At 45.5% G+C, this 27,186-nt stretch overlaps 1 protein-coding gene across 2 annotated transcripts in view; it reads right to left on the bottom strand.

Moving 5' to 3' along the window:
* DMC1 (DNA meiotic recombinase 1) overlaps positions 1-27,186 on the bottom strand; it is a 1,020,186-nt gene that overhangs the window by 156,615 nt on the left and 836,385 nt on the right. For both annotated transcript variants that reach the window (XM_069652814.1, XM_069652812.1), the window contains exon 13: positions 26,180-26,296. In XM_069652814.1, the coding sequence (XP_069508915.1) occupies positions 26,180-26,296 (117 nt within the window). The remainder of the gene's footprint in view (positions 1-26,179; positions 26,297-27,186) is intronic.

Here is a 27,186-nt window from a genome sequence, read left to right as displayed (position 1 = left end):
TATCTAAGAGAAAAGAGAAAAAACAAAGAAAAAAAACAGGCTAAAATTGCGAAGGGAATTAACACCTCTACCCGGAAATTTATGAGAAATGTCGATATATGCGATGCCTGGTCTGAAAGACAGGTTTGCGTTAAGGGATGGAAGGCTCTTGAATCCATCATTAATAATGCCCTTCCAACTATCGCTCCATCTAGTAAAAGGGAGGCTGATACTACAGAAGACAGCAGCAATTTAATACCAACTGAATATAGTGAGGGCACCTCCACGCTCTCAGAGGTAATGAAGAATAAAGTAACCTCTGATAGGGTTGACAGCAATTTGCGTGCCTTGGAAAGAGGAGTTCAAGATATATTTGATATCTTTAAAAATCCAGATGCTCCATCTAGACCTAATACTCCAGTTACCACAGTCAATGCCGACCCATTGGTCCCCATGTCTCGACCGCGACTATAACACAACCAGTAGTATGCAAGGTAATAAAGTTGGAAAGTCATCGACATGTGCTACTGCTCAAGCGGTTGACCACAAATCCGGGCTCTCTGATAAAAAGATAGTGTGTCCCCAATCTGTGCAATCTGTTGAAAACAAAACGTAATCCCCAGACAATTTAAGGGATGTCCATGAGGTAACCAAAAGTTCACAGACTTGATGAAAGCGATCACGCAATGATATCAACAAATTTTCCATGGCTTAAACAAAAAAAGGATGTGGCTACATGTGAAGTGAATGTTGAAATGAATGTAGCTGGCAATAGGGTAAAGTGGACCCGTTATAATCTAGTAAAAGTTAACGCTATGTTAAATCAGGATTTCATGTCTCATTCGCTTGAATGGAAATTGGTAACATATTCAGGCGATGATTTCAAGGAATACATATCTCAAATGCTAGAAAGGGCCAATGACACGAAAATATCACACAATTGCAGCATACAATGAACCCTATAGCAGAAAATGTGTGGGTGAAATATTTTGAGAATTTGTACAAACGTCCTGAGCATTACATGATGGCTAATTACAATAGTAATCGGGTATGGAAATTGGATATCTCAATAAAAAATATGTCGCAACATATTAAAAAAGCCTAAGACCTCAGCTACACCAGGTCCAAATAAATTATCTTATATTACACTGAAACACAATGTTGCACTGTGGGCTGGTCTATTGAACTGTATGTTCAATGGGATTTTAAGGGAGAAGCGGATTCCACCATCCTGGAAATTGTCATATGTTATATTAATATTTAAAAAAGGCAATTGTCTTAGCCCTTTAAACTATCACCTAATTATGTTGTCTGAGGTCGAATCAAATTTTTTTACAGCAATTGTCCTGGATGAATTAAACATATGGATTGAATTTAACAACATTTTGGACATAAGACAAATAGGCTTCAGGCACTCTATAGGAACAGATGTGGGTGGTTTAATTGTTGCGAGTCTGCAAAGTAAGGCAAGAAATAAAGCTAACAATTCTCTATACATGGCATCAATGGATTTATCCATGGCTTTTGACATGGTAGACAGGTGCTTACTCTGGAAGACACTTCATGATCTGGGAATTGACAAGGGTCTTTTAGAGCTGATAATAATGCTATATTCTGATACAGTTATAAGGGTACGTCTAAATGACAGAGTTTTGTTATCCGAGTAAATTATGACTAACAATGGTTTGCGTCAGGGATGTAGATTGGCAGCTACTCTTTTCAATCTTTATGTATGCCAGGTTGGTAAAATTCTGGACTCAAGTGGTTTAGTTTCCCCAAAAATAGGTAGTACAATTATAAAGTGGGTTGCATATACAGACACATTTTTGTTGTTTGATGGTACTAAGGTTGGTTTGCAGAGGATGATGGCCTCTTTTTAAGATTTTATTAATGAAAGAAAATTGCTGATAAACCCAATCAAAACAGTGATATTTCATACTGGTACAAAACCACTGAAACAAGGCTCTTTAGTAATGTTTTGTGGTGGTATAAAGTTAAAAAATCAATCGGTGTTGAGATATTTGGGATATACTTTCACCAGTTCATATGCTCTTTGCTAACCAGATGAAAACTATAGAAAGAAAATATGGGAAATTCACATTGAGTCCATGTATCCTGTTCTACCGTACCAAAGCCATTCCACGACTGACATATGGGCTCGAGTTTTGCTTTGACAATCTGTTATCTTATCTGAAATCTATTGAAGCGTGTGTGTGGAGAAAGGTACTAAGTCATATCCCGAAATGCATACCCATGGAAATGTTACGCTATGAGTTGGGTTTGACATCTTTAACAAGTGCTGTATCTTGGAAGAAATTATCGTTATTGTGTAAGTGTCTTGTTTCAGGAAATAACACATTGTAGCATTGCTTGGGGAATGACCTGGAGAGTGTATTTATGAAAATCTAAAAAGTGTTTGTGAAAAAAAATGTATTTGATCTGGGCCTTTCAATTGAGAATCTTATTAAAAAATCCACGTAAGTTTAAAGAATTGATAAAAGCGTTTGATTGGCTTGAAAATAATGTGGTGATTTTAAATTCCCCACTGTATTCACAATTGATATCCTTTTGGAAATGGAAAGTAGCTCCAGAAAAATATTTGGAAAAATATCCTTCCAGAGCCTTTCGTAACTCAACAATGAGATTTCGCTTTAATGTAATGAACACCTTTGAGATCCAAAGTATTGGAGCTAAAAATGTAGCAGATTTTAAAACTTGCAGGCACTGTAAGGTACCTGGAATTAAGGAGTCACTTTTACATTTGTTACTGATATGTTCAAGTTTGCTGAAACAAAGAATTGAATATTTCTTAAAATTTCTAACTGCATCTCCAGGGTGAACAGAGACAACATTTGGTATGAGATTCTTCACGGTAATTCGATTGTTTTGAAAATACGCGTTAATTAATTTTTTAGGGTTATTTGCGATCTTTTATGAATTACTTAAAGATGAATTATTGCACACTGTATTGTTTTAATCTGAAAGTTTTTTAAAGATGTAATGTGTAATTTGTGATGTTTGAATTTTATATAAGATTTCATGAATGGATTAATAATATGAATTATTTGTACATGGTAATGAAGTATTTTATGAGTATGTATTAAGTGCTTGTTAATCTATTGTTATTCTATGTTTTACATGTTTTGTAAAGTAATTCATTCAAGATAAATTTTGTAAAGGTTTAAAAAAACAATAAAGATAATAATAATAATAATAAAAAATCACAGAGAAAGCAATTCATTTTTGGCACATAAACGCATACAGTATTTGACATTGATAACAGAGCACCGGACATGGGTCCTTTACAATGGGGTGAGAGAATGTGACATGAAAACCAGATGTTGCAGGGGAAGGTGGAAACATAAACCAAGGAAGAGAACAGGACAGAATGATATAGGAACTGGATGGTGGAGAAAGTCCTGAATTAAGGATGGAGGGTTGATGGAAAAGTTCTGTAGGGTTTTCCATAAAGGGTAGTAAGAGAGCAAAACAGGGTGATGCAGTACCGTAGAGTGCTAGGGAACAGGTTCTTTATACAGGAGAGCTTTGAGGTTGGATTTAAATAGTGGTAGATTTGGAGTAGCACAGAGAGGGCGAGGAAGAGGCTTTCAGAGTAGGGGAGCGAGGAGAGAGAGAGAGTGGAAATGAAAGGAAGCACAGGGGACATGAGTGGTGGCAAGGAGGTGAGTTGAGGATGATCTTAACAAGCCAGGAGGAGAGGAGGGAGTGAAATGAGCAGATAGGTAGGGTGGGGTGAGTCCATGGATAGCTGTCACTGCTGGGAACAAGCGGATTATCTTCCAAATCTGAACAGTCAAGGTCCACCTCCCCTTTCTCCTCACCTGTCTCTTCCACCACGGATTCTCGTCTGGAGGTCTTGATCTTGGGCTTCTTCTTTTTTGTGAAGAGATACGGCCGTCCGCGGGAAGAAGCCACCCTGATTCCCTGATAGACAGGGAAGCAGCCGGCCCCCGTCCCGCGGGAACCAATATGAGAGGAAAAAAAGCAGCCGCTTAAAAAAAACCTCTCTACGGATGTAGCTGGTACTTGATGCTGTTCAGGAAGTGATGACCAATAATGTCCGGGATAGCAGGTAAAAGCAGGAGCAGGTGAAGTGATAGTACGTCTCTCGGTGCAGCAGTAGCCGGAGAGTCTGGAGATGCTGGTACTGAACAAGGAGCAGTGCGAGGGACTGGAAGGAAGCACCGCCAGGAACCAGGAACGTTATCCGGGAGAAACGAAGGAAAGGAAATGAACCCCGTAAGGTAAGAGAACCGTAAAGACGGGAAGGCAGGGAAGAGAAAGGGAGGAGGAGTAAAACTACGAGGAAGGGATCCGCGATAGACACAGCGGAAAAGACAACAAGAAAAAGGCACGGAAACAACGTAGCACGGCAACAAGGCAAAGGAAACAAAGTTGCAACGCACAGAGCCCAGGAGAGGGCGTGGCTAAATACAAAAACAAGGGAAAAGACTAGACCGTCAAACCAGGAAGTGAAAGGAAAAAACACGGAACAGTCTAATGGCGCCGCCAACACCAAGCCTTCCATAGCCGCCAGCGACCACCAAAAGACGGCGGCATGACAGTATGCCCCCCCCAAGAGACACCCCCCCCGGCTTACCCAGGAACAGGCGGTGAAATCACTGAACCAACGCCGGAGCGTGTACATGAGACACCGGTTCCCAGGAGTCCTCCGAGTGAGGATACCCTTTCCAGTGGATAAGATACTCCAACCAACCCCGCCGATAGCGGGAGTCACGAACGGAGGCCACCTCATACTCATCGGGAGGAACCACCTTGGGGTCCGGGTCCCGTGGCAGAGGGCGATGGTAGGGATCACCCTTGCACTCCCTCAGGAGAGAGGAATGAAACACAGGATGGAGACGGCGCATGTGTTTGGGCAACAGGAGGCGGAAAGCCACCGGGTTGATCTGGCGAAGTATAGGAAAAGGACCCAGGTACCGGGGAGACAGTTTGGAGGGGCGAAGCCAGCGAGGCAAAAACCTGGTAGACAACCAGACCCTGGTGCCCCTCCACCATGCTGGAACGGGCAGGCGCTTAAGATTGCAGTTTGATCGATACCGAAGACTGCTTGCCCGCAAACAGCCTGCGGCAGACTTGTGAGCCCCCGAGATACTGGTAAGTAGGGCATCCACAGATGGAGTGGTGGAAGGGGGGAAGGAGAGAGAAGGAATAAAGCTGGGATGGAAACCATAGGAACAAAAGAAAGGACTGAGACCAGTGGCACTGTGTTCGGCATTGTTATAAGCAAATTCCGCGGTGACCAACAGACTAACCCAATTATCCTGTTGGGCATTCGTGAAGCACCTAAGATACTGCTCCAGCGTGGCATTGGTTCTTTCAGTCTGCCCGTTAGTCTGCGGGTGGAAGCCAGATGATAAGGCACGTTCTATCCCCAGTCTATCACAAAGCTCCTTCCAGAACCTTGAAGTATACTGAGAACCTCTGTCAGAAATGATCTTGTCCGGAGTACCATGTAAACGAAATATTTCTCTGGCAAAAACAGCCGCCATTTCGGCGGCAGTGGGAAGACCAGCCAAGGGAGTGAAATGTGCCATCTTAGTGAAGCAGTCGACAGTTACCATGATGCATGAACAACCTTCCGAGGGTGGCAGATCCACAATAAAATCTGTGGAAATAAGGCTCCAAGGTCTCTTGGGAAGGTCCTGTTGTTGGAGAAAACCAATCGATTTTTGAGTGCAATGTTTGGATCGACAGCATATAGGACATGACTTGACGTAGGTTGAAACTTCTTTGGCCATACCGGGCCACCAGAACCTACGATGAAGCAATTCCAAAGTGTTTTTAACACCTCTGTGGCCTGCCGCTGGATCATCGTGACACCACTTTAAAGCCGACTGACGGGTGAATCTGTCTGGCAGAAGTAATCGCTGTTGCTTAAAACATAAACCATCATGAATGGATATGTCCTTTGAGAGAGGAGAGGTGGACCGTGTGGCCTTGCGGACCCTTTCCAAGAAAGACTCCACTGAACAGATTATCTTGACTTCAGGAAGCATGAGACTAGGGAATTCCTTCTGAGACCTGTCTGGATAAGGCCTTCTAGAGAGGGCATCAGCTAGGATGTTCTTGGATCCTGGCAAGTAGGTCAATGTGAAATCATATTGGGAAAAAAAATGTGCCCAACGAGCCTGACGGGAGTTGACACATTCCATCTTTTGCAGAACTTTCAGATTCTTGTGGTCAGTTCTGATTTCAAAGGGGTGGTTAGCCCCTTGTAGGAGATGTCTCCATTCTTCGCATGTGGATTTCATGGCCAGGAGTTCTTTTCTATCACCGAATAGTGTGTCTGGCTGTCATTCAGTGTCTTGGACATGTAGGCAACAGGATATTCCAAACCTTCATGTTCCTGTAGAAGAGCTGCACCAATCGCCGCAGAGGAGGCATCAGTCTCCACAATGAATCTTAGATTTTGGTCTGGTTGATGAAGTACCGGGGCAGAGCAGAATTCCTCCTTAAGTCGTTGGAAAACTCAGCTTGCCTCAGAAGACCAGACAAAGGGCATTGAAGACTTTTTTAATAGCTTTGTAATGGGAAGAACTCGATCTGAGAAACCTTGGATGAATTTGCGGTAAAAATTAGCTAGCCCTAGAAACCTTTGGACGTCTTTGATGGAATGGGGTGTAGGCCATTGCAGTATGGCGTCGATCTTAGCGGGATCCATGCGGATCCCTTCCGAAGACAAGATAAAGCCAAGATAGTTTACCTCAGAAGCTTGAAAAATGCACTTATCAGCATTGACCTTAAGTAGGTTGTCTTGCAGTCTTTGAAGGACTTGGTGGAGGTGATCAGAATGGAGTTGAGCGTCTTTAGAATAAACCAGTATGTCGTCAAGATAGACGACAGCACAATGAAAAAGTAGATCAGAAAAGATGCGGTCCATGAATCTTTGAAATATCGATGGAGCGTTGACTAGGCCAAAAGGCATGACACAATACTCGTAGTGTCCGAAGGGAGTGCGAAAGGCAGTTTTCCATTCATCACCTGATCGAATCCGCAAAAGGTGTTAGGCTCTTCTTAAATCGATCTTAGAAAAGATTTTCGCCCCTTGAACTGCTTCCAGAATATCTCCGATCAGAGGCATGGGATACCTATCCCTAAGTGTGACTTGGTTTAGGCCCCTATAATCGATACAAGGACGAAGTTCATTGGAACCTTTTTTTGGAACAAAAAAAAGTGAAGCCCCAGCGGGAGAGAATGAAGGTCGGATCAGGCCATGATGTGAATTAGAATCCAGATATTCCTTGAGAGCCTTCTTTTCCTTGAGGGAAAGAGAAAACATACGCCCAAAAGGAACAACAGCGTTGGGCTGGAGAATGATCTGACAATCTTCTGGTCTATGAGGAGGTAACTCCTGAGGGCCGTCGTCCTTAAACACCTCCTGATAGCGGAGATATTCTTTGGGGAGGCTGTTTACCTTCAACACATCTGAACTGGAGGTTAAATCAGGAATAATGCGGACAGAAGTATGCAGGGTCTGCGAAGAACATGACTGACGACAATATGTTGAAGTAAATGACAGTTGATTCCTTGTCCAATCAATGATCGGGTTATGCTTCCGAAGCCAAGAGACTCCCAGGATCACTGGAAAATGTGCTGCTCGGATTAGGTCGAATTGAATGGTTTCGTTGTGATGTAGGATCTTCATCTGCATAGGAGGTGTGGTATGGGTGATAAGACCCGAGCTGAGAGGTCTACAATCTACTCCTTCCACCTTTTGGTCCTCGTCTTTCTGCAAACGGCGAATGCCGGCCTTGTCCGCCCAAACCAAGTCCATAAAGCAACCAGCAGCGCCGCAGTCCAGTAGCGCCAGAACCTCATACGACTGCTGAGAGATGCATAACTCAACTCCAACTACCATAAGACGGTTGTCTTCTGTGGTAATCATTGGTGTTACTGATAAAGAAACAAAGGGACCAGGAAATCCCCATCGGTAACTTGTCCCTACTAGCTCCGAGGAATGGCGTTTCCCGATCGTCTTGGTGGTACATTAGGACAGTCTCTAAGAAGGTGTTGGTTGGATCCGCAATACATACACAGGTTGTTCTCCCTGCGTCTTCTTTTTTCTTTCGAGGTAAGTGGCCCTCGAGTAGTTCCAATCTGCATTGGCTCCTCTTTCGACAAACAGGTAGGAGAAGGAGAGGTAATCCCAGGATCAGGCGTAGCAGGAAATCCACGCTGTTTTCGACGTTCAGACCGCCGTTCTGAGAGGCGGAAATCCAGCTGTACCACTGTAGACCACAAGTCGGTTAAAGTAGCGGGTCTGGTTACCCTTGCCAATTCGTCTTTAAGGTCTTCCCTCAATCCTCGACGAAAAATGGTGTACTGAGCGTTCTCTTGCCAGCCTGCGTCTGCAGCCACCCGTTAAAAGTGGGAGATGTAGGACAGAAGATCTGAATTTCCCTGTCGAATATCCAGTAACTGTTCACTGGCGACTACCGCAATCTCTTGCCTTTCAAAGGCCAATTTGAACTGGGCGGTGAACCCGGCGTAATCGTGTAGTAACGGGCTCGCACTGCTCACAAGCAGAGCAGCCCAGGAAAGAGCGTTACCCGTAAGGTTAGAAATCAGAAAACCTATGCGGGCTGCATCTGAGGCATATGTCTGAGGTCTGAAGGTGAAATAGATTATGCAAGCCTCCATGAATTCTTTAAATCTAGTAGGTGAACCATCATATTTACCGCAGGCTAAAGGCATGGGAGGTAGATCACTCCGGGACTGTTCGAAGTGGTCGACTCGCTGTCTCAGAGCAGCGTTTTCGGCCTTCACAGCCTGTAATTCTAATGTCACATTCTGCATTGCTGTAAGCAGCTCTTGGACCTGTTCCGGGGTAGTCATTGCAATCTCTTTCTGGCGTTGCAAACTGTCACAAATGCTGGGAACAAGCGGATTATCTTCCAAATCTGAACAGTCAAGGTCCACCTCCCCTTTCTCCTCACCTGTCTCTTCCAGCACGGATTCTCGTCTGGAGGTCTTGATCTTGGGCTTCTTCTTTTTTGTGAAGAGATACGGCCGTCCGCGGGAAGAAGCCACCCTGATTCCCTGATAGACAGGGAAGCAGCCGGCCCCCGTCCCGCGGGAACCAATATGAGAGGAAAAAAAGCAGCCGCTTAAAAAAAACCTCTCTACGGATGTAGCTGGTACTTGATGCTGTTCAGGAAGTGATGACCAATAATGTCCGGGATAGCAGGTAAAAGCAGGAGCAGGTGAAGTGATAGTACGTCTCTCGGAGCAGCAGTAGCCGGAGAGTCTGGAGATGCTGGTACTGAACAAGGAGCAGTGCGAGGGACTGGAAGGAAGCACCGCCAGGAACCAGGAACGTTATCCGGGAGAAACGAAGGAAAGGAAATGAACCCCGTAAGGTAAGAGAACCGTAAAGACGGGAAGGCAGGGAAGAGAAAGGGAGGAGGAGTAAAACTACGAGGAAGGGATCCGCGTTAGACACAGCGGAAAGGACAACAAGAAAAAGGCACTGAAACAACGTAGCACGGCAACAAGGCAAAGGAAACAAAGTTGCAACGCACAGAGCCCAGGAGAGGGCGTGGCTAAATACAAAAACAAGGGAAAAGACTAGACCGTCAAACCAGGAAGTGAAAGGAAAAAACACGGAACAGTCTAATGGCGCCGCCAACGCCAAGCCTTCCATAGCCGCCAGCGACCACCAAAAGACGGCGGCATGACAATAGCTTTGAAGATGATGAGAAGTTTGTATTTAGCCCTTTGTTTCATAGATAGCCAGCCAATCTGCCAACGGGCAGAGGAGGTAGAGGTAAAGCAAGAAAAGTTTGAAAGGTGTGTGAATGTTAGGGAGAATTCTCCATAAATGGCTGATTCCCCTTACCTAATGAGTCACTCAGCAGCTTTGCTGGATTTCTAGGGTTTATTTTTTTCACCTGGTAAGAGTGTGAGCCTTTTTCCTACTCTTACAAGTGTTTTGCTGTGTGTGTTTTCACTGTTTGTGTGATCCTGGGCATTGGAGCCTCACCTACTCCATGTGCACCACTTTTTGTGTGTGTACCACAGCACCTTCAGCGCAGTGACACAGGGTTGTCTTTGAGACTTCCCCCTGACTCCATTTTTCTGGGGATGACTACTGTCCCCCAGAAACATGTAAAGTTGCCATTAACTTTATGTAGTCACTTTAAATTGCAGGCCCAGTACACCCCATCTTACATGGAGTACTGCAAAGGGTTAACTCTTATCCCTTTTTGTCTGTGCCTCTTGGAGCCTGGGTTCACTCCCTTAACTTGAAGACTTGGCTGGTGGCAGTGGTATCTACCCTAACTTTTCTACCGGGATTATATTATATAAACGTGGTATTGTTTTAGGCTATTATAGTAGTCTCGAAAAATAAACACCCCTGACCAAATACATTTTATTTTGGTTCCGGCTGGGTTTTTTTGCCATTTCTTTTTGTTAAAGTCTTTCTCGTGTTTTAATCTACACCCCAAACTGGGGTGATTCCTTTGTTTGCCGTCTTTTCGCAGGCTTCTGCACAGAAGCCCTCCTTAAGGCGCCTGATAGTCTAGGTAGGCAGGATGTGAGGGAGGGATCTTCGGACCCCTGCCATGGGTTGCCTTAGTAACCAAAGACGCACTCTTGTCTGATTGGCTAAGGGGACTGGCCTTGCCAGGCCAGCCAGCCTGCTGTGTGATTGACAGCCAGGCTGTATGAATGGGGGGAAACTACATAAAAAGCAGGTCTCTGGGACTGGAAGAGCAGAGTCGCCACTAGAACGAAAGAACCAACGAGGAACTGGAAGAAGAGGACCCCTACCACGACTGAACTGCCCGGTGAAGCCCTGCTGCAGGTCCGAATCTCCAAATCCGATGACAGAGAAGATCCTCCAGGAAACTTCTTCCCTTGAGCTGGTGGGACCAACCAATTTGCCCAAAACTGCAAGCCAGGACCCCTCCTCTGGTCGAATTTGCTGTACAGAGCTACAGTGGGCTGGATAGCCAGGAAGGTCGGACCCTGCTTGGGTTTTAAGGAGCGCACCTTTTATTTGTTGTTTTGCTCTGCTGCTGGTTTCTTCGCTGGGTGGCGCAGGACCCTCCAGTCTTCCTACTTCGTGTCAGTCCGACAGTCGCGGAACCGTGAGCCTGCAGGAACCACCAGGAACGTCCACCTCAGCTACAGCTCCCTCTCCGTTTTAAGGTACTGCGCAAATTCGGTTGTCCGTTTCGTTCAACCGCAGTGAAAGTGTATGAAATCTTTCTCCAATCTTGTCCTTCTCTTCTCTTTGAACTAACTTTTCTTCCAACCAACCTCGTCCGGAATCTGTGCCACAAACTTTACTGCGAACTACATTGAACCTATTATCTTGAGCAAAAGACTTTTGCACCATTGACTTTGGCCTTAAGCCTTTTCTATCTGATTTTAACCTTGTAGTCTCTCTTGTTCAGTTGCCCTGATTACTTACCTGTTGATTTTGCCTAATTTCTAATAACTTTGTCTTTCCCTCCCTTTTAAATTGCTGGAGTGCCATTTTGCTCCCACTTCATTTTGTGAGCCTAACTTGTCTGAAATTTAAGGGAAGTGGTGTGGTGTATTTATGATTGTGATTTTTAACTTGCTTATAATAGTGAAATGTTATACACCTGTAGAGTAAATAAATATATATTATTTTACTTAGAAACCTTTTGTCAGTGTTTGCCTGAACCATAGTAATTGCTGTCCTTTGTGTAACCATTTGTACTGCTCACTTACTCTTGCAATATGTCTGGCTGCTCTGCTACTGCTACCACTACACGTGTAGTACAGGCTTGTACCAAAGGTGAAATTGTACTGTCACTTGTAGTCTTAATTGTGTGTAGTGTTCCCAAAGGGTACTGCATATAATTCTGCCTAACAGCGAACCACGAAGTTGAGGACTTTTGGCTAAGGAAGACATAGGAATGGTGGAGAAAAGTGAGCAGGAGGAGGAATAGAAGATAATTAGCGAGGGTATTGTTAATGGTAGACATTTTAGACGCAAATTAGAGAGCAGAATCAATTGCAGAAAGAGGAGATGGCAGTGGGTTTAGGAGGTGATAGAATTGAGTTGAGGGATTTTTGGAGGAGCCTAGGTTTGGGGGATAGAGACGAAATGAGAGAGAGATAGAAGTGATGTTTGGCGGAGTCAAGAGCAGAGGAATCGTTTTGAAGATCAGTGAGATAGAGTTGGAGGTCAGAGGAGTGTCTTAACCTTTGGCAAGTGCAAAGCTTTTTACGCACTGTTTTCAGATGTGAATGAGAGGTGTAATCCAGGGCCGTGGGGGGGGGAGGATTTAGGAGTGGGTGTAGTAAGAGGGTAGTAAGAGGAGAAGGGAGCATGTAGAGCAGTGTTAAAGTCAGTGAAGGCTTCTTCAGTGGATGGAAAGGTGAATTCAACGTAGGGGGAGAGAGAGTGGTATTGGTCATAGAGGAAGTCAGGGAGTTTGGAGGATGGAAACGTGCTTAGTAATAGTTGTAGTAGATGGAAGAGAGTGAGGAAGAAGCAGGAGTGGAGATTGAGGCAAGAATCAGAGGAAAAAGGCACATTAGAGATATTTGAGGTGGAGAGTTGAGAGGAGATGAGAATATGGTCAAGGGAGTTTCCATCTGAATGGGTGGGCAGAGAGTGGACAGACAAGAGTGACTGATTAAGTAGAAGAGTTGGTCAGTGGATAGAACAGAGAGAGAGAGGGGAGGTCGAAGTCAACAATAATAATGATGTGGTGATCGGGAGGGAGAGAGTCAATTAGTTAGGAGAGGTGGTCGAAGAATTGACCTAGCGGACCAGGCAGCCAGTAAAGAGAGATAATATGTATGCCATAGGGGGTATTGATTGTGGAGGTAGTATATTTGAATGAGGGAGAATTGGAAGGAGATAGGGGAGTAGGAGAAACAGGAAGTTTGGAGGATGAAAACAGTCCTACACCACAACCCCTTCCAGTAGGACAGGGACAGTGTGTGAAATGTGTAGGCAGAGTCATGAAGGGCAGCAAGGGTTGCTGCCGAATCAGAGGGCGAGCTCCAGGTTTCAGTAAGGGTAATGAGGTCAAGAGAAGGAGGATGAAAAAAGTAGAGGTCAGAGGTAAAGGTTTTATTGCAGACAGACTGTGCATTCCAAAGAGCAATAGAAAGAATGTGAGATGTAGAAGCATAGCGACGTTGAGTCTGAGAAGTAAAGAGGTGCTGGCGGTAAATGCAAGAAGAGGATGTGTAATGAAAGTTGGGGTTGGGGTAGGTTTTGTGAATAGAAAGAATAGTGGAGTGAGAAGAGAGGTGGAATCGAGGAGAGATGATAGGGATGGAAAGTGGGTTGAGATGGTTCTGAGTAGAGGAGAGTGAAGAGAAAAGTAGATGGGAAAGGAAGCGATAGCATGAGAAGTACTTTGCGAGGGTGCAGCTGAGAAGAAGCAATGTAAGGTACTTACAGACAAGTAGCAGGACACAGCAAAGCAAAGGCTCGTAGGTGAGGAGGCAAAGAGGCTGGTCAATGGCTGGTCTTCACCCTTCACTGTTCCTCCCTTAACTGGGATGCGCCTGGCTAGGCGCCCCTAGGAAGTCCAGAAGGGATGACATGTGCTCTTGTCACCTTGTCCATCAGTGGTTAGTCTCCCTGATATTGTCCCTTGTGTTGCTAGGATGACAACTTCTTCCTGATTGGTGTTCCCAGAGGAGCCTCTTGTGGCCTTCAGCTGGAGATAGGGCTGATCCAAGATGGCTGCAGAAGTGATGTCACAGATCCAAGATGGACACAGGAAGTGATGTCACCAATCCATGATGGTGGATGGACCTGATGTCACCAATCCAAAATGGCCACTGGAAGTGAAGTTCCAGACAGAAAGTGAAGCCAAAAACCAGAAGGGATGACACACACTCTTGTCACCTGATTGCCTAGTCCATCAGTGGTTGGTCTCTCTCATACTGTCCCAGGTGTTGCTGGGATAAGGTGATTTCTTCCTGATTGGTGTTCCCAGAGGAGCCTTTTGTGGCCTTCAGCTTGAGATAGGGCTGACCCAAGATCTCACACCCAGGAAGAGGATGTGAGCATCATACTCCACGTGGTGTGCCTAGAGTGTGTAGGAGTGGCAGAGGTCTGGGCCGGTAGCCAGGAAGACCCTGGTGAGTACTTGAATGACCCGTCGGCTCATTTTCCACCAATCCCAATTGAATGTCATCCCACATACTTGTAGTCACCCTACAGAGCATGGGGCAGGAAATAAACATGCACAATCAACACATTGAGCACCACAGAACTGTACAGTCGGAGGCATGGCAGGTGATAACCCCCAAAAGGGCCACCCTAGAGAAGGAGGAGACAGTTCATGTAGAACAAACATCAGAAACATCAGAAGCAAATATCCTACACCGACAATGGGGGTCATTCTGAGTTGGGCGGTAAGAGATATCGGGCACCGGTAAGGAGACCGGTGCCGAAAAAACCCCATACCGCCCAATTCTGAGGTCCATTAGCGGGAACCGTAAAGGACGTGTGAACCACACGTCCTTTACGGGTCCCGCTAAGGGACCAGGCCGCTAATAACGGGCCTGCTATTCGTGAGCCAGTTATTAGCACCTTCCCCATTCCCATTGAGCCCTATGGGGGCTCAAATGGGAATGGGGAATGGTTGGTTGAATGGGGACTTACCGGGTCCTCCAGGGTCGGAATGACCCGGTAAGTCCCCATTGAACCAGACCGGAACTGGACCCGGTTTAGGAGACAGCCATGGTGCTAATAGCACCATGGCTACCGCCCAACTCGGAATGACCTCCAATGATTCATCATCAACCAGTGTTGGCTGTACGCACCACACCCACGCTTCCACAACACATGTCAACCAAAGAGCTCCCACCTAGAAAATGCAAATTCAACAGCTGTTGGTGGGTTGTCCCCACAAAGAACATGTGCAACAGATCAGTAGCAGCAAGGTCTCTATATGCACAGTGTGTTTTCCCGAAACGTCATACTGCACTAAGATGGGTGGAAGTACACCTCACAGGCGATAGCACAACTTATTGCAACACAACATGGGCCCATGTCAACCTGGATACACATTCCCATACCTACAGTAATACAATCAACCACTAACACAATCAGCTTTAACAGTGCCTACCATTCAAACAAGTCCCTTTGGGGACCTGCGCACCCTGTTCCCCACGTATTACTAGTACCTGACTGCAAAACTGCTTGAAATTACACCCAACATAACTACAATGGTAATCATGCCATGTTCCATGTCTTCCTAGAGGCACACAGGACAGCGAGGAGGCCATGGAAGGGCCCAGCACATCTGCCACGCTGCTTCTGCCAGTGCCACTATAGTGCCAGCACATGCTGCACTGTCCAGTGATGCAGCCCCCAGGAAGCCAAATAGCTGTGGCCACAAGGACAACTCCAGGACGTCGCTCCCCAAGAGCACTGCTGCAGCCACCTCTGGGGGCACAAGCACACCTCCTATGGTTGTGGCACCCACAGCGGCCATAGGGTAACGTGCAGAAGCACCTCCCACTACTGTTGGCACTGAGGCTGGGGTGCAAGCCACCGACCCCACCTCAGACAGTAATAGCGCTATTGGCCAGCCCACTGTGCAGGACACCAACACCTTACCTGCCTACATTGCTCCACCTGTGTAAGGCACCACTGACCAAACCCATGCAGCTTCCCCAGTGAGCCACAGCTGGAGGGGCTCCACTCCCCTTCCTAGCATCTCACCTCTGCATACATGTCCCTCCCCCTTATCACCCTCCTTATCACCTTGCTGTGCATTGCATTGACACTCACCTCCATAGGATGACTATGCAGGTGGTTCACAGGCTACCGGCTCTGAGGGAAGGCACCGCCGCGTGCCTCCAAGCCCAGTTCTGCAACACACGCTAGACACCATCTGGGAGTGGCTCACACAGATTGAGCAGTGACAGGAGTGGATAGAACACATTGCCCAGGAAAAACTGGGCCACTCCAAGGCAGTGCGAGATGCTGTGCGAGGTGCTTCACATGTCTGTGACTAATGCAATGTTTCACGGCCATAACCCTCACCCTGCAGCACATCCGGAAGTATGCATTGCAGTGCTGCAATGACACTGGGCACTAGGCAATGGTGTAGAACCCTGCCTTTGCAGCATGCACTTGGGCCTGAGTGGTGGACAGGGAGATGTGCTAATGGGCATGCCTCATGAAACACTTGCTCCAGCACTTTGGAGAATGCTGCCTGGGACCTGCCATGCAGCATCCCTACAGTGTTATGGAATGTGCTCATGGCACAGAAGTGGAGGATGGACATCAGCTTCTGTAGGGGTGGGATGGCATCTCTGCTGGTGATGGTGCTCTGAAGATCGGCCTTAATCAGGGTCAGCAGTCCAGCAATGGTGTGCCGGTCAAGGTGATACAGTGATACAGTGAAACTACAGTGAAACTAATAGTTTGTCAGTCAGTGTGCAGGGGGAAGGAGGGACATGTGATACGGGTATCATCTGCAACACACATCTCTTCCGCCTTTGTGTTGCCTGGATACTTCCCTGCTGCGATCTTGCATGCCGCTGGAGCTCAATTAACAGTAGCAGGTTGTGTATACCAAAGTTCATATCTGGTTTTGGCTGCATATTGCTTGGACGTGTGTTTGGGGAAATTGTGAACCTTAAATACCCTTTTGGTGGCAATTATTGGCACAGATTCATTTAATCACCTGGATGCCTGCTCTGTGTTTTATGCAGAATTACCACCCATGCTTGGTAATGTGGTGGAATTACTATTTATATTCATGATGCTAATTCCGCTGGCGGAATTACCGCTGGAGCTAATTCTGTTGATTTTCTGCAGTAATTATGCAAGCAGTAATTCAGCCAAGGCTAATTCTGCTTGCAGATTTAGCGCCGTTTTCTCAGCCTCTAATTTGGCACAGTGGTAAACGTTTATTAATTTTCCACATTTGGCCCTACTTGTAGAGAGGGCCCCAGGATTTTGCTCTGCACCACCTGCATAATTTCTTACGGTATAGGGCCCCCTTGCTAAAAAGCAACACTTCCATGATGTCTTCCAGAAGATCCCAGTCTCTATATCTTAACCTCTCAGTAGTCAAGTATGGAGACTGAGGGTGTTGATGATGGGATGGAGTACCAGGCCTTCTTATTATGTGAGTAAGTCCACTCTCCGAAGAAGGCGTTGTGCAGGGTAGATTAGATGGTCATGTCCCGAAGGTCCAGGTACCACGTCCTCCTGGCCCAGTCTGGCAGATCAGGATTATTGTTGTCCCAAACCTTTTCAACCTCTGATGACATGAGGGATGAAGGGAATTGGTTTGAACACGTATAGAAGTGGAAAATTACAGTCCACTATGAACACACAATTCCCTGGAGCAGAACAGGTCGCACTTCCTGTGGAAATTAGACACAAATAGATCTACTTGCAGAGTTCTCCAGAGGGTGAAGATCTCTGAAAGGACTTCCTGGCACATCTCCCATTCATGGGAGACTGAATCCTGCCTTTTGTTCTCCTTCCTGGTAAAGTGAATAGCTGGCAAGGAGAGTTTGTTATGTAACATCCAAAACCAAAGCTGCATTGCCTCCATGCACAGTGGTAGTGACCCTTTGCCCCCTTTCTTGTTGAGGTAGTGCATGGTCAGTGTGTTGTCCGTCATAATGAGGACAGTTTTCCTCTATATTGATGGCCATCAGGGCCAGTCTGATGGTCCTCAGATCTGACAAGTTTATATTAAGTTTCTTCTCTGCAGGGAACCATAAACTGCTCACTGTCAGCTCATTCAGGTGTGCGCCCCAGCCTTTTAGGGAAGCATTGTAACCACAGTTACTTCCAGCCACGGTTGCCAAAATGGTTCTCCAGCCAACAAATTATCTCTGATGTCCCACCACAAAAGATTGTGCAAGACCATGTTCAGGCCCTGAATCAGGTCTGCCATGCTGCCTGAGAATTGTGACACCGGAGATCTTAGGGTCCACTGGGGTGACCTCATTCTCAGTCGGGCCTGCAGCACTAGGAAGATGCCATGAGACCCAACAACTTTAGGAAATCCAAGACCGACAGTGCAGGGCATTCTGAAATCTGAAGACCATCAGCTGGGTGTCTAAACCCTGTCCTTGGGAGAAAAATCCTTCCCCAAGGAGGAGCCCAGTGCCGCCTGACGAACTGGAGTATTTGCGTGGGTGTCACCTGAGACTTCTTGAAGTTGAGGGAAAAGCCCAGTTTGTGTAAGAGGTGGCAAGTGTGGTAGACGTATTCCCGAGTTTGGCCCTCTGGTGGAAACTATACTTATGCTGCTGTTTGAGCAATGCTCCTATATGCCTTACTCATAAATCAAAGCCTCACTTCTGTTTGCCATATTGAATTATGAGGCACTGACTATGTAGTTGTACTCCAGGTAAGATGCAAGAAACAGCAGCTTCATAGACTGCCTGCTTCCTATGTACTTCCGCTTTAGCTGAGTCAAGCGAGATGTACCGCCTCCCTCAGGGAGACGGCTTCAGTGTGTAGAAATTAGACCAATAACATTAATCAAAACTGAGCCTGCGCCAGGTTCAATGTAACTGTATTTGCAGTGAGTGCATTAGCAAACATGTTACAATGCCCTTTGTCACAATTAGAGACAGTAAAACGTCATGTCACTAAGGTACAATCTCGCATAGACAACTATACATAGGGCCTCATTACACGGTAGGCGGAGAACCATGGCACTATTAGCGCCATGGTTCATGCTGGTAAAATACCGGCACCGCCTTGGTGGAAAGGGGAATTACCACCCCATTCCAAGGTTGGCGGGGCGGTAATTCCCCCTTCCACCATTGCCCTTCCCCATTACCATTTTTGCCCCATAGGGCATAATGGGAATGGGGAAGGCGCTAATTACGGCACCGCAAATTGCGGTACCGTAATTAGCTCCCTGGGTCCCTTTGCGGGTTGGTTTTTAACGCCTGCAAAAAGCAGGCGTTAAATTCCCCAACCCGCAAAGGGACCTCGTAGTAAGGCGTTAAGGATTTACCGGTACCGGTAAAATACCAGTACTGGTAAACCTTTACCGCCTACCGTGCAATGAGGCCCATAGTGTTGCTAATTCAGAATCTAATTCTGAATAATATATTGACATCAATCAGTCAGTAAGACAAAAAATTGGTATAAAAGAACAATCTTCAATACTCTACTGGACATATGTATACCACTACACCTTGGACCCATAATAAGACATGTTCTCTACAATTGAATAGATTGATTAATCCACCATATATTGACAATAGTGATTGTGCAAACATTTTGCCCTTTTTTAATTACAGTGATAGACACACATTGCGCTGAATATTGCACTTAGATCTATATGTGTTCACGATTTAGGCATTGTTTCCAGTTGTGCACAAACCTCCCAAGTATGAATTTGGTATTTTTGGTATTTTCAATAAAACTCTCAATCATTTCAATCAGATGACCCGATAATAATATAGAATCCATGTTAGCTTACTGTAATTCAGAATATACATATATGCATGCTTAGCACTACACCATGTCGCTTTATCTCAATTGCGTATCCAAATTTTAAGATATTGAACCGCAGAAGGATTACGTGTGACGTTATCACATAGCTATAAACAAAGAAACAAAATGGCGCCTGCGATTCTAACATGTGGGGCGCCAACCAGCCGAACACGGCTTGGATGAATACATCCAAAATATAATAGATGTAGGAGGTTGGTCCCCGTGCACTTTAAATACAGACATTTTTTCTTGGATTTAGAATTAAAATGTGTTTTGTTCTTTTAGATATTCACAACTACAATAGAATAATGGGCGAGAATCCCAGACTTTATCTGAAGCACTAAGGACTAATTCTTATCATAAGGATTTTTACCTAATATACTCACTTAAGGTAATTCACAAGAAGACTAGCACAAATGTCTAGGGAAACCATACCAATGGACATTACCTTTACTGAGCCTAACTACATTTTTTTATTTGTATTTGATCTGTTGACAATTATGACCTTGGAGGTAACCATGCCGCAATTTGCGGCTTGGTTACCCCCTTACCGGGTACCGGGTCCGGGTTCCTTGAATGAGGAATTACCGAGCCATTCCAACCTTGGAGGACCCGGTAATTCCTCATTCAAGGAACCCGGACCCGGTACATCCCCATTCCCATTCAAGCCCCCATAGGGCTCAATGGGAATGGGGAGGGAGCTAACAACGGGCCCAGCAATACCGCTTTACCAGGCGCCCTTTGCGGGTCCCGCGAGCAGACTCGTAATGGGGCGGTAAGGGGTTGACGGCTCCGGCACCATTACCGGTGCCGTTAACCCCTTACCGCCAAGGTCGTAATGACCCCCAATGTCATTATTTACTTTCATGTGGTTGTTCAACTTTATAATTGGGTACATGTTAGCACTCATATCTTTTTGTTAGTATGCACACCCAAATGTTTTAAATAGGTTTTATTTGGCTTTTAATTGTTATTTTGTACTCATCAGCTTTGAAAAAGACCCTGGTGGTCTAAAAATGTTGTTTTTTCCAACACTATTTATGTTTGAATCATCATTGTTTGATTTACTGACTGAATGATGCCAATATATTATTCCGAATTAGATATTGAATTAGCAACACTCTATATTACTGTCTATGCGCATTTGTGCCTTAGTAACATTACGCTTTACTTCCTGAGCCCAGTTAGAACTGTAGACTATACTAGATTCTGCTGACTTACTAAAAATGTATTGGAATACGTCTGCTCCATGTTGCAAGCAGGGCTCAAGTCTAGGGTACACACGGGTGGACGGAGTACACCCACGAGGGCGGATGCTGTACTCCTGAGAATTTTACAGGCCGTTTGTAAAAAGAGAAACATTGACGGTCTTCTATGAATTTATGAATTAGCACCAACCTCGGGGCTCGAAATGCAGTCGTCCAGTTCGCAGACAGGGCACTTTACCACTGCACTTTATAAACTGATGAAAAATAACAAACAACTAAATGTGAAATGTCACATTTTGGTACTGCATGTTCCAGGGAAAATATTGGTATTGGTTCTTGGAGTTTAAAACATGCACACCTTTTAACGTTTTCAAAACACTACTAGATCAAAATATCCTCTCTTGGTTTTGTGTGTGTTTGTTGATTTTATGAAAGGTAACTGCCGTTTGTCCTCTGCAATTTATATGGTTATGCAAAGCCATTTGAATAAAATTTGCCTATTTCACAGTGATATGCTAATGTCTGGTGACATCAAATCCCATTGCCTTTGTCAATGAGTCTCCCCCACTTTTGTTTTTTAGGACTTGACCCCTGGTTGCAAGGGGCACTCACTCTGGCGTGAGGATATAGTTCAAGTTCATGTACCACAATATTATAAACCTGGAAACCACGCTGATACGGCAAGGCGGTGGGCAAGAAGTGCTAGGTATCTGTTGAACAGCCAGGGAGAGAGGTTAGACCCCTGGGAAACACCACAGGTAGAGACTGAGATAGAGGTCAGGAAGGACCCAAGTTGGACCTGGGAGGGTCGATCAGAGAGGAAATAAGTCAGCCAAGCCAGGGCCTGATCGGTGATACCCAGGTTATCACGGAGACGGTTGAGCAGGATGGCATGGTTGACCGTTTCAAAGGCAGAAGATAGATCAAGTAAGATGAGGACACAGGGTGTTGGAGTCAAGGTTTGAGAGCAGGTCTTCACGGATGTTCATGAGAGCAGTTTCCGTGCTTCTGGAAGCTCTGAAGCCAGACTGATGGTCATGGAGACAACCAACCCATTCAGTGTGAAGATTAAGCTCGGAGATGGCCAGCTTTTCCAGGAGTTTGCCCAGGAAAGGAGTGATGGAGATTGGGCGGTAGTTAGCAGGGAAGGAGGGGTGTGCTGAGGGTTTCTTAAGAAGAGGGTGCACAAGGGAGTGCTTCAGGGGGGAAGGGAAGACTCCAGTGGTGAAGGAGTGGTTGCAGAAATCGGCCAAATCAGGAGCCAGGGTGTCAATGTGGTCCTTGATGGTTTTAGAGGAACTGGGGAGAACCTGTTTTGACAAGACTTTCATAGATCGGACTTGTCTATAAACCTCGTCTGGGGAGAACAAGGGAAAGGCAGAGAAGGAGGGAGGAGAGGTGGCCACAGGAGGGCCAGAGGAAGAGCAGGGGGTAGAAGGAGGAGGAGAGGAAGAGAGAGAGGACAGGATGTCCTGAGTTTTATAGATGAAATGAGAAGCCAGAGCTGAGCAGAGGGCCTGGGAGGGGACAGGAGAGGTAGAGACTGCAGCAGGATTTGGCCAGCTCCTTGCAGATTTTAAAGAATTTGGCACAGTTGTTGGATGCCGCAGAGACGCGCGTTTGAATGAGGGCTCTCTTCTTCGTGCGGACAGAGAGCCGGTATTGCCTCTGGAGAAGGCAGCAGGCCGGTTTGTAAGAGGATGTACAGGAAGCACGCCATTTCCTCTCAGCCACCCTGCACTTGCGTTTAAGGGTGACGAGGTCTGAGTCGTACCAGGAGTTGCACTTGTCTTTAGGCTTCAAGCAGATCCTCATGACAGGGGCAAGAACATCAAAAGTATCACATATAGCAGAGTGGAGCATAGGGAGGGCTGTGTCAGTGTGTGAGTCAGCAGAAGGGGGAGAGGGGTGAGAAAGTGGCAGTGAAAGCCTCAACTGACACACGCTTCATGGGTCATATAACCGAGAAGGTAGGTGGCAATTCTGGAGTTGGCTTGCCCTGAGGGGTAGAGAGAGTGAGCTGGGAGGAAAGGAGAAAGTGATCACTCCAGGAGAGAGGAGTGGTGCAAGGGATAGAGAGGGAAAGGCCTGAAGAGATAAGAACATCCAGAGGATACCCTGCGGAGTGAATCAGGCTTGAAAACAAGGGAACATTTTTCAAAGTGGTTTTGGTGCGCCTGTTGCCCCTGATGGAGGAGGATGCAGCTTGAGCAGATTTACCCCATTTACCTCTTGAAGGTTTCACAAATTGCCATTGACCCTGTCTCTGGGTGCTTGTCCTTTTCGGCTAAAGGAACCATACAACTGAAAAGATTTGCCCCTCTAACCTTGCTGGTGAGGTTAGTTACTGTCGTATAGCACCTGAAGAACTAGCCACTGCTTTTGAGGCCTGCAGCTTTTAGGCTATCATCAGTTTTAGGCCTGAACAGGTTTACACCATCAAATGACATGTCCATTAGCCCTGCCCGCACATCTGGTGCAAAGCCAAAGTTCCTAAGCCATGAGAATCTCTGTGTAACTGAGCTTGTGCTCATTGCTCTGCCAAAACAGTCAAAAGCTTCCAGTTCTGACTGGAGTGCTTCACCCATTACTTTTTTACCATCAGAAACAATGTTGACAAACATATCTCTCGTTTCTCCTTCTGGAATGCACTTCCCTGCTTCTGGAATTAAATGCCATAAGGTGTGGGTGTATCCAGCCGGGGCACACAAAGCATTGATGGCTTTCAGAGTCCTGCTCCCTGATGCAAAAACCATTTTAAAAAGGGAATTGTTTTTTTTTTATCATCCCTATTCAGGCAGTAAGCACTAGCTCTGTTACCTCATATTGACACCTGCACTACCAGGCTCTCTGGTTTGGGGTGCCTTGATCAAAAAGTCGGATCTGTTCCCTCCAGCGTATACTATTTCACTAGGTCGGTTATTAAGAACTGCTTGTGCCGAGTAGGGCTTCCTCCACAGCTCAAGTAATGGGTCCCTGATGGAAGAGTCAAAGTGGAAAGGGAGGACTGGCTCCTTTGAGAGATCTTTGTACACTAGGTTCGTCAGGTCATACTCTGTGACACCTTTAACTGGTGGACGCTACCCAAGGGCCTCTGAGACCTTTCTCATGATCCTCCTGTAGGAGGCGTTAGGATGGGCATATGGGTCCTGTTAGGAGAATCCCACCTCAGGAGGGGTGCCAAGCCCCCCAGCATTATTTAAGTCTGCCATGGCATCATCGTCTGAGAACATTTCTTCTGGAGGAGTTGAGGGCCTAAGTGGCTGAAATCCAAAAGGTATAGGGTCTCCTTCCTCATAGAAGATGTTTTAGAGGGAGCTCATGTAATCTTTTTCCTCGACTGATGAGCATATCTCGACGTTAAAGACTGGCACCACGGGTGTAGCATCGAAGAATGATGTGGCATCCACGACTGTCGAGGGTGTCGACACCATTCAAAGGCTTTTTGATATCAACTTCAGACCTGGATTTTTTTCGGCACGCAAAATGTTTTTTTTTCAGATTCCCTGTCAGTCTTGTCATACGTGGTGGTATCAGCATTTTTTTTCTTACTCGAATTTGGAGGCTGAGGTGGCTGCTTTATTAAACACATCCACCATTTTTTGCCGGAATTCTTCCAAATTCTCTGTCGAGGCAGATTTTCATGGGTATCTTACGTGTCTGTCTGGCAAGGAGTCCATCGAGGAATGCCTGTATCTCCTCTTCTTTTTCGGTGAGGATGAGGAGAAGTGATAGGAGTCGCTTCGGAAATGAGATATTTTCTTATGTTTTTTCAGCCTTTTTCTGGCTGTTTCCAATAACCTTTGGGTCGACTTGGAGCCTTTCTGCTCAAGGGACTTTCTTTTAGAGGGAGTGATACTAGGCGACTTCGAAGAATAACACCAGAGATCCAGCTTTAATTTTCTCTCCTTCATTGCCTTCGGCGTCATCGACTGTCATGTGCCACAATCAGCCATCTCTTGGTGTCATGATCCTCAAATTTCTTTAAGCCGGTATGCTTCGGTTTCCATATTTTGTCGAATTTAGACAAGATTTTTGGAATTTTCTGAGGTACAAAGTTCTGTTAAGCGTGTAGTGGCCTGCAGAGAAAAAAAGAACTGAGGGCACAGGGAGCACTGGAGGATGTATGTATCGATGCTGACGTCACACCCTGAGGGAAAGAGTGCTGAAGGACCTCAAAGCCAATGCTGCATGCCGCCCCCTGGTATCAAAAACCTTTCTGAAATCTGCTGCTCCATGAAGATATGTCTAAGATGAGGATCTGAGGGACTTCAATTCCAATACTGCACGCCGCACACTGGTGGCAAAACATTTCTGAAATCTGCTGCTGCAGGAAGATATGCTAAAATGAGGAATCTGTGGGAGGACACAATGCATTAGAAACGGGTAATCTCACTGTCATGCTGTATCACTGTCCTCACATCAAGCCTCTTTGGGCCTGATGAGCCTGCTCAGAGCTCAAAAAGATATTAAAAAAGAGATTCTGATAAATGTGGCGATTGCCAGCCCAAGCACATTTGCTTCAAATATGGAGGAAGCAACTAATCATATGCTTCTTTTGCACCTTCTGATCTTGATAGCGATTAAATCAATTATGTGCAACAGGAAAATACATGAATATTTCTTATTCTCATTGTGGGACTGTTACATTTGCTGATGGTAAAGATAGCAGCTTAAGGTTAAAGAAAAACTGAATAAACTGGACAAATATGGCCTTCTTACCAAACCCCCTTACGTTGTTATAACTCCAAAGATCAGAAGAAGCACATGCTGTATAATAAAACCCCACAGTCACTACACATCCAAATCTAAAGTATACAATTCCACAGATTTGGTTATCTACCTTTCGACGTGGCTGCACTGCGACCAGAAAAGCATATAAAACTCTCTTTCTCCATCTCTCTCGCTTTCTGCTTCCTCCAATTCTCTCTTTTCCTGTCACCCTCTATTCCTGTCCTTTCCGTAACCGTTTGCACTCTTTATATCTCTTTTTCTGATATGGATTTTATTATACGATACCATTTACATTACTATGTGCTATGTTAAACTGCACATACATATTTCAAATACATTTTTCAATATTGTATTAAAGCCATCCTGCTCTGAGGTGAAATCTCCTGAAAATCTTCACACATCCTTCTGCTGAATCAGGGAAAATAGGAATAACTTGAGAGGAGGCAGGTGTGATCGGTAGTGCTGGACCTTGGGAATGGCGTGGGTAGATTCACTATTATCAGGCTTCTAATCATAAACTTTTAAACTAAGTGTTAGTGCTTAGATACATTCTCTGGTATATCCTGTTGAGCCTATGAGGATGAGACTTAATTGTACGACTAAAAAGACCAGGGAGTAAGACTACTGTTATTCATGGCAATTGTTTACCAAATCCTCTAGTCACAATCGAGCGAATTCTGACGGTGACACTGTAAAGGGTTCTTTGACGATATATTGTTAGAGCTTGGCATTACTGATTGAAATGAAGATTTGCAGAGACAAGGAAGGGTACCTGTCATAAATCTTGGCAATACGCAGCTCACCCCTCCCTTTTCGTAGGCTGATCCGAGTTGTGGATGCATGGGCAAGAATGTGACCACCGATGGGCTTCTTCGGGTCGGCCTGGAAGCTGGAAGACAAGGTTGATGAAAGTGAAATTGTTAGCGAGATAAACTTGTATTGTTTCAATTGGTTAAAAAGGTGAGGGTTTTTCTCGAAAGGTTTTCTGAGATACGCAAGCGCACAGGCAGATATTTGATGTTCATGAACATTAATGGCAATGTCATGATGTAGACACATAGCCATGCAGGCACTGCTGTAAGAAGAGCATGTTTGATTTACCCAACGGTTGTAAGGAAACAGTACATGGTAATACACTAAAAACAGACTGGAACTCATTCAGAAAATGCACATGACAACTTAAAGGCAACCAGCTACCTGAGATTGAATTGAACCCAACGATCTAGAGACAGATACAAGGCTGGCATTTTAAATGTATGGATCTGACTGTAAAGGTCTCTGAATACACCACAGGTTGAGAACACCCAGTGAGGGAAACAGCTGCCATAGCCTGCAGCCAATTAGGTAGAGTGCACCACTGTGCAGGCCTTCACCAGCAGAACATTGCTATGTGACCTTCCACAACTCCAAGGGGAGTGGGAGGTACCACAGCACAAGCACCCCTTGCAACAGAGTATGCATACAACACATTTGATCTTCCCTGGTACAGGGATTTGAATTACACCAGTCCCATGTACTAGAGTATCAGTACAATAGCTCCATCATCCATGAGGGTGACACCTGGAATGTGCCACTGGATGGGCGCTTCCTTGATCAATCAATCTCTCTATATATAAAGGGGACATTTGTGGATGTGTGTGTGTGTCTGTTAGAATACTTCCCAACATGCTACAAAGGTGAAATTTGACATGTGGATAGGTTCCATTATGTAGACAATGGAGAAAAGTATAAAATATACATTTTTCTAATTATTTCGTTTTTTAAGCGGTTTATTTTAAG

Source organism: Ambystoma mexicanum, chromosome 3q (assembly GCF_040938575.1).
Source record: "Ambystoma mexicanum isolate Mex_15411 chromosome 3q, UKY_AmexF1_1, whole genome shotgun sequence".
Taxonomy (NCBI): Eukaryota; Metazoa; Chordata; class Amphibia; order Caudata; family Ambystomatidae; genus Ambystoma; species Ambystoma mexicanum.
The sequence above is the reverse complement of the archived record's forward strand: the minus strand, read 5'-3'. Positions and strand labels throughout refer to the sequence as shown.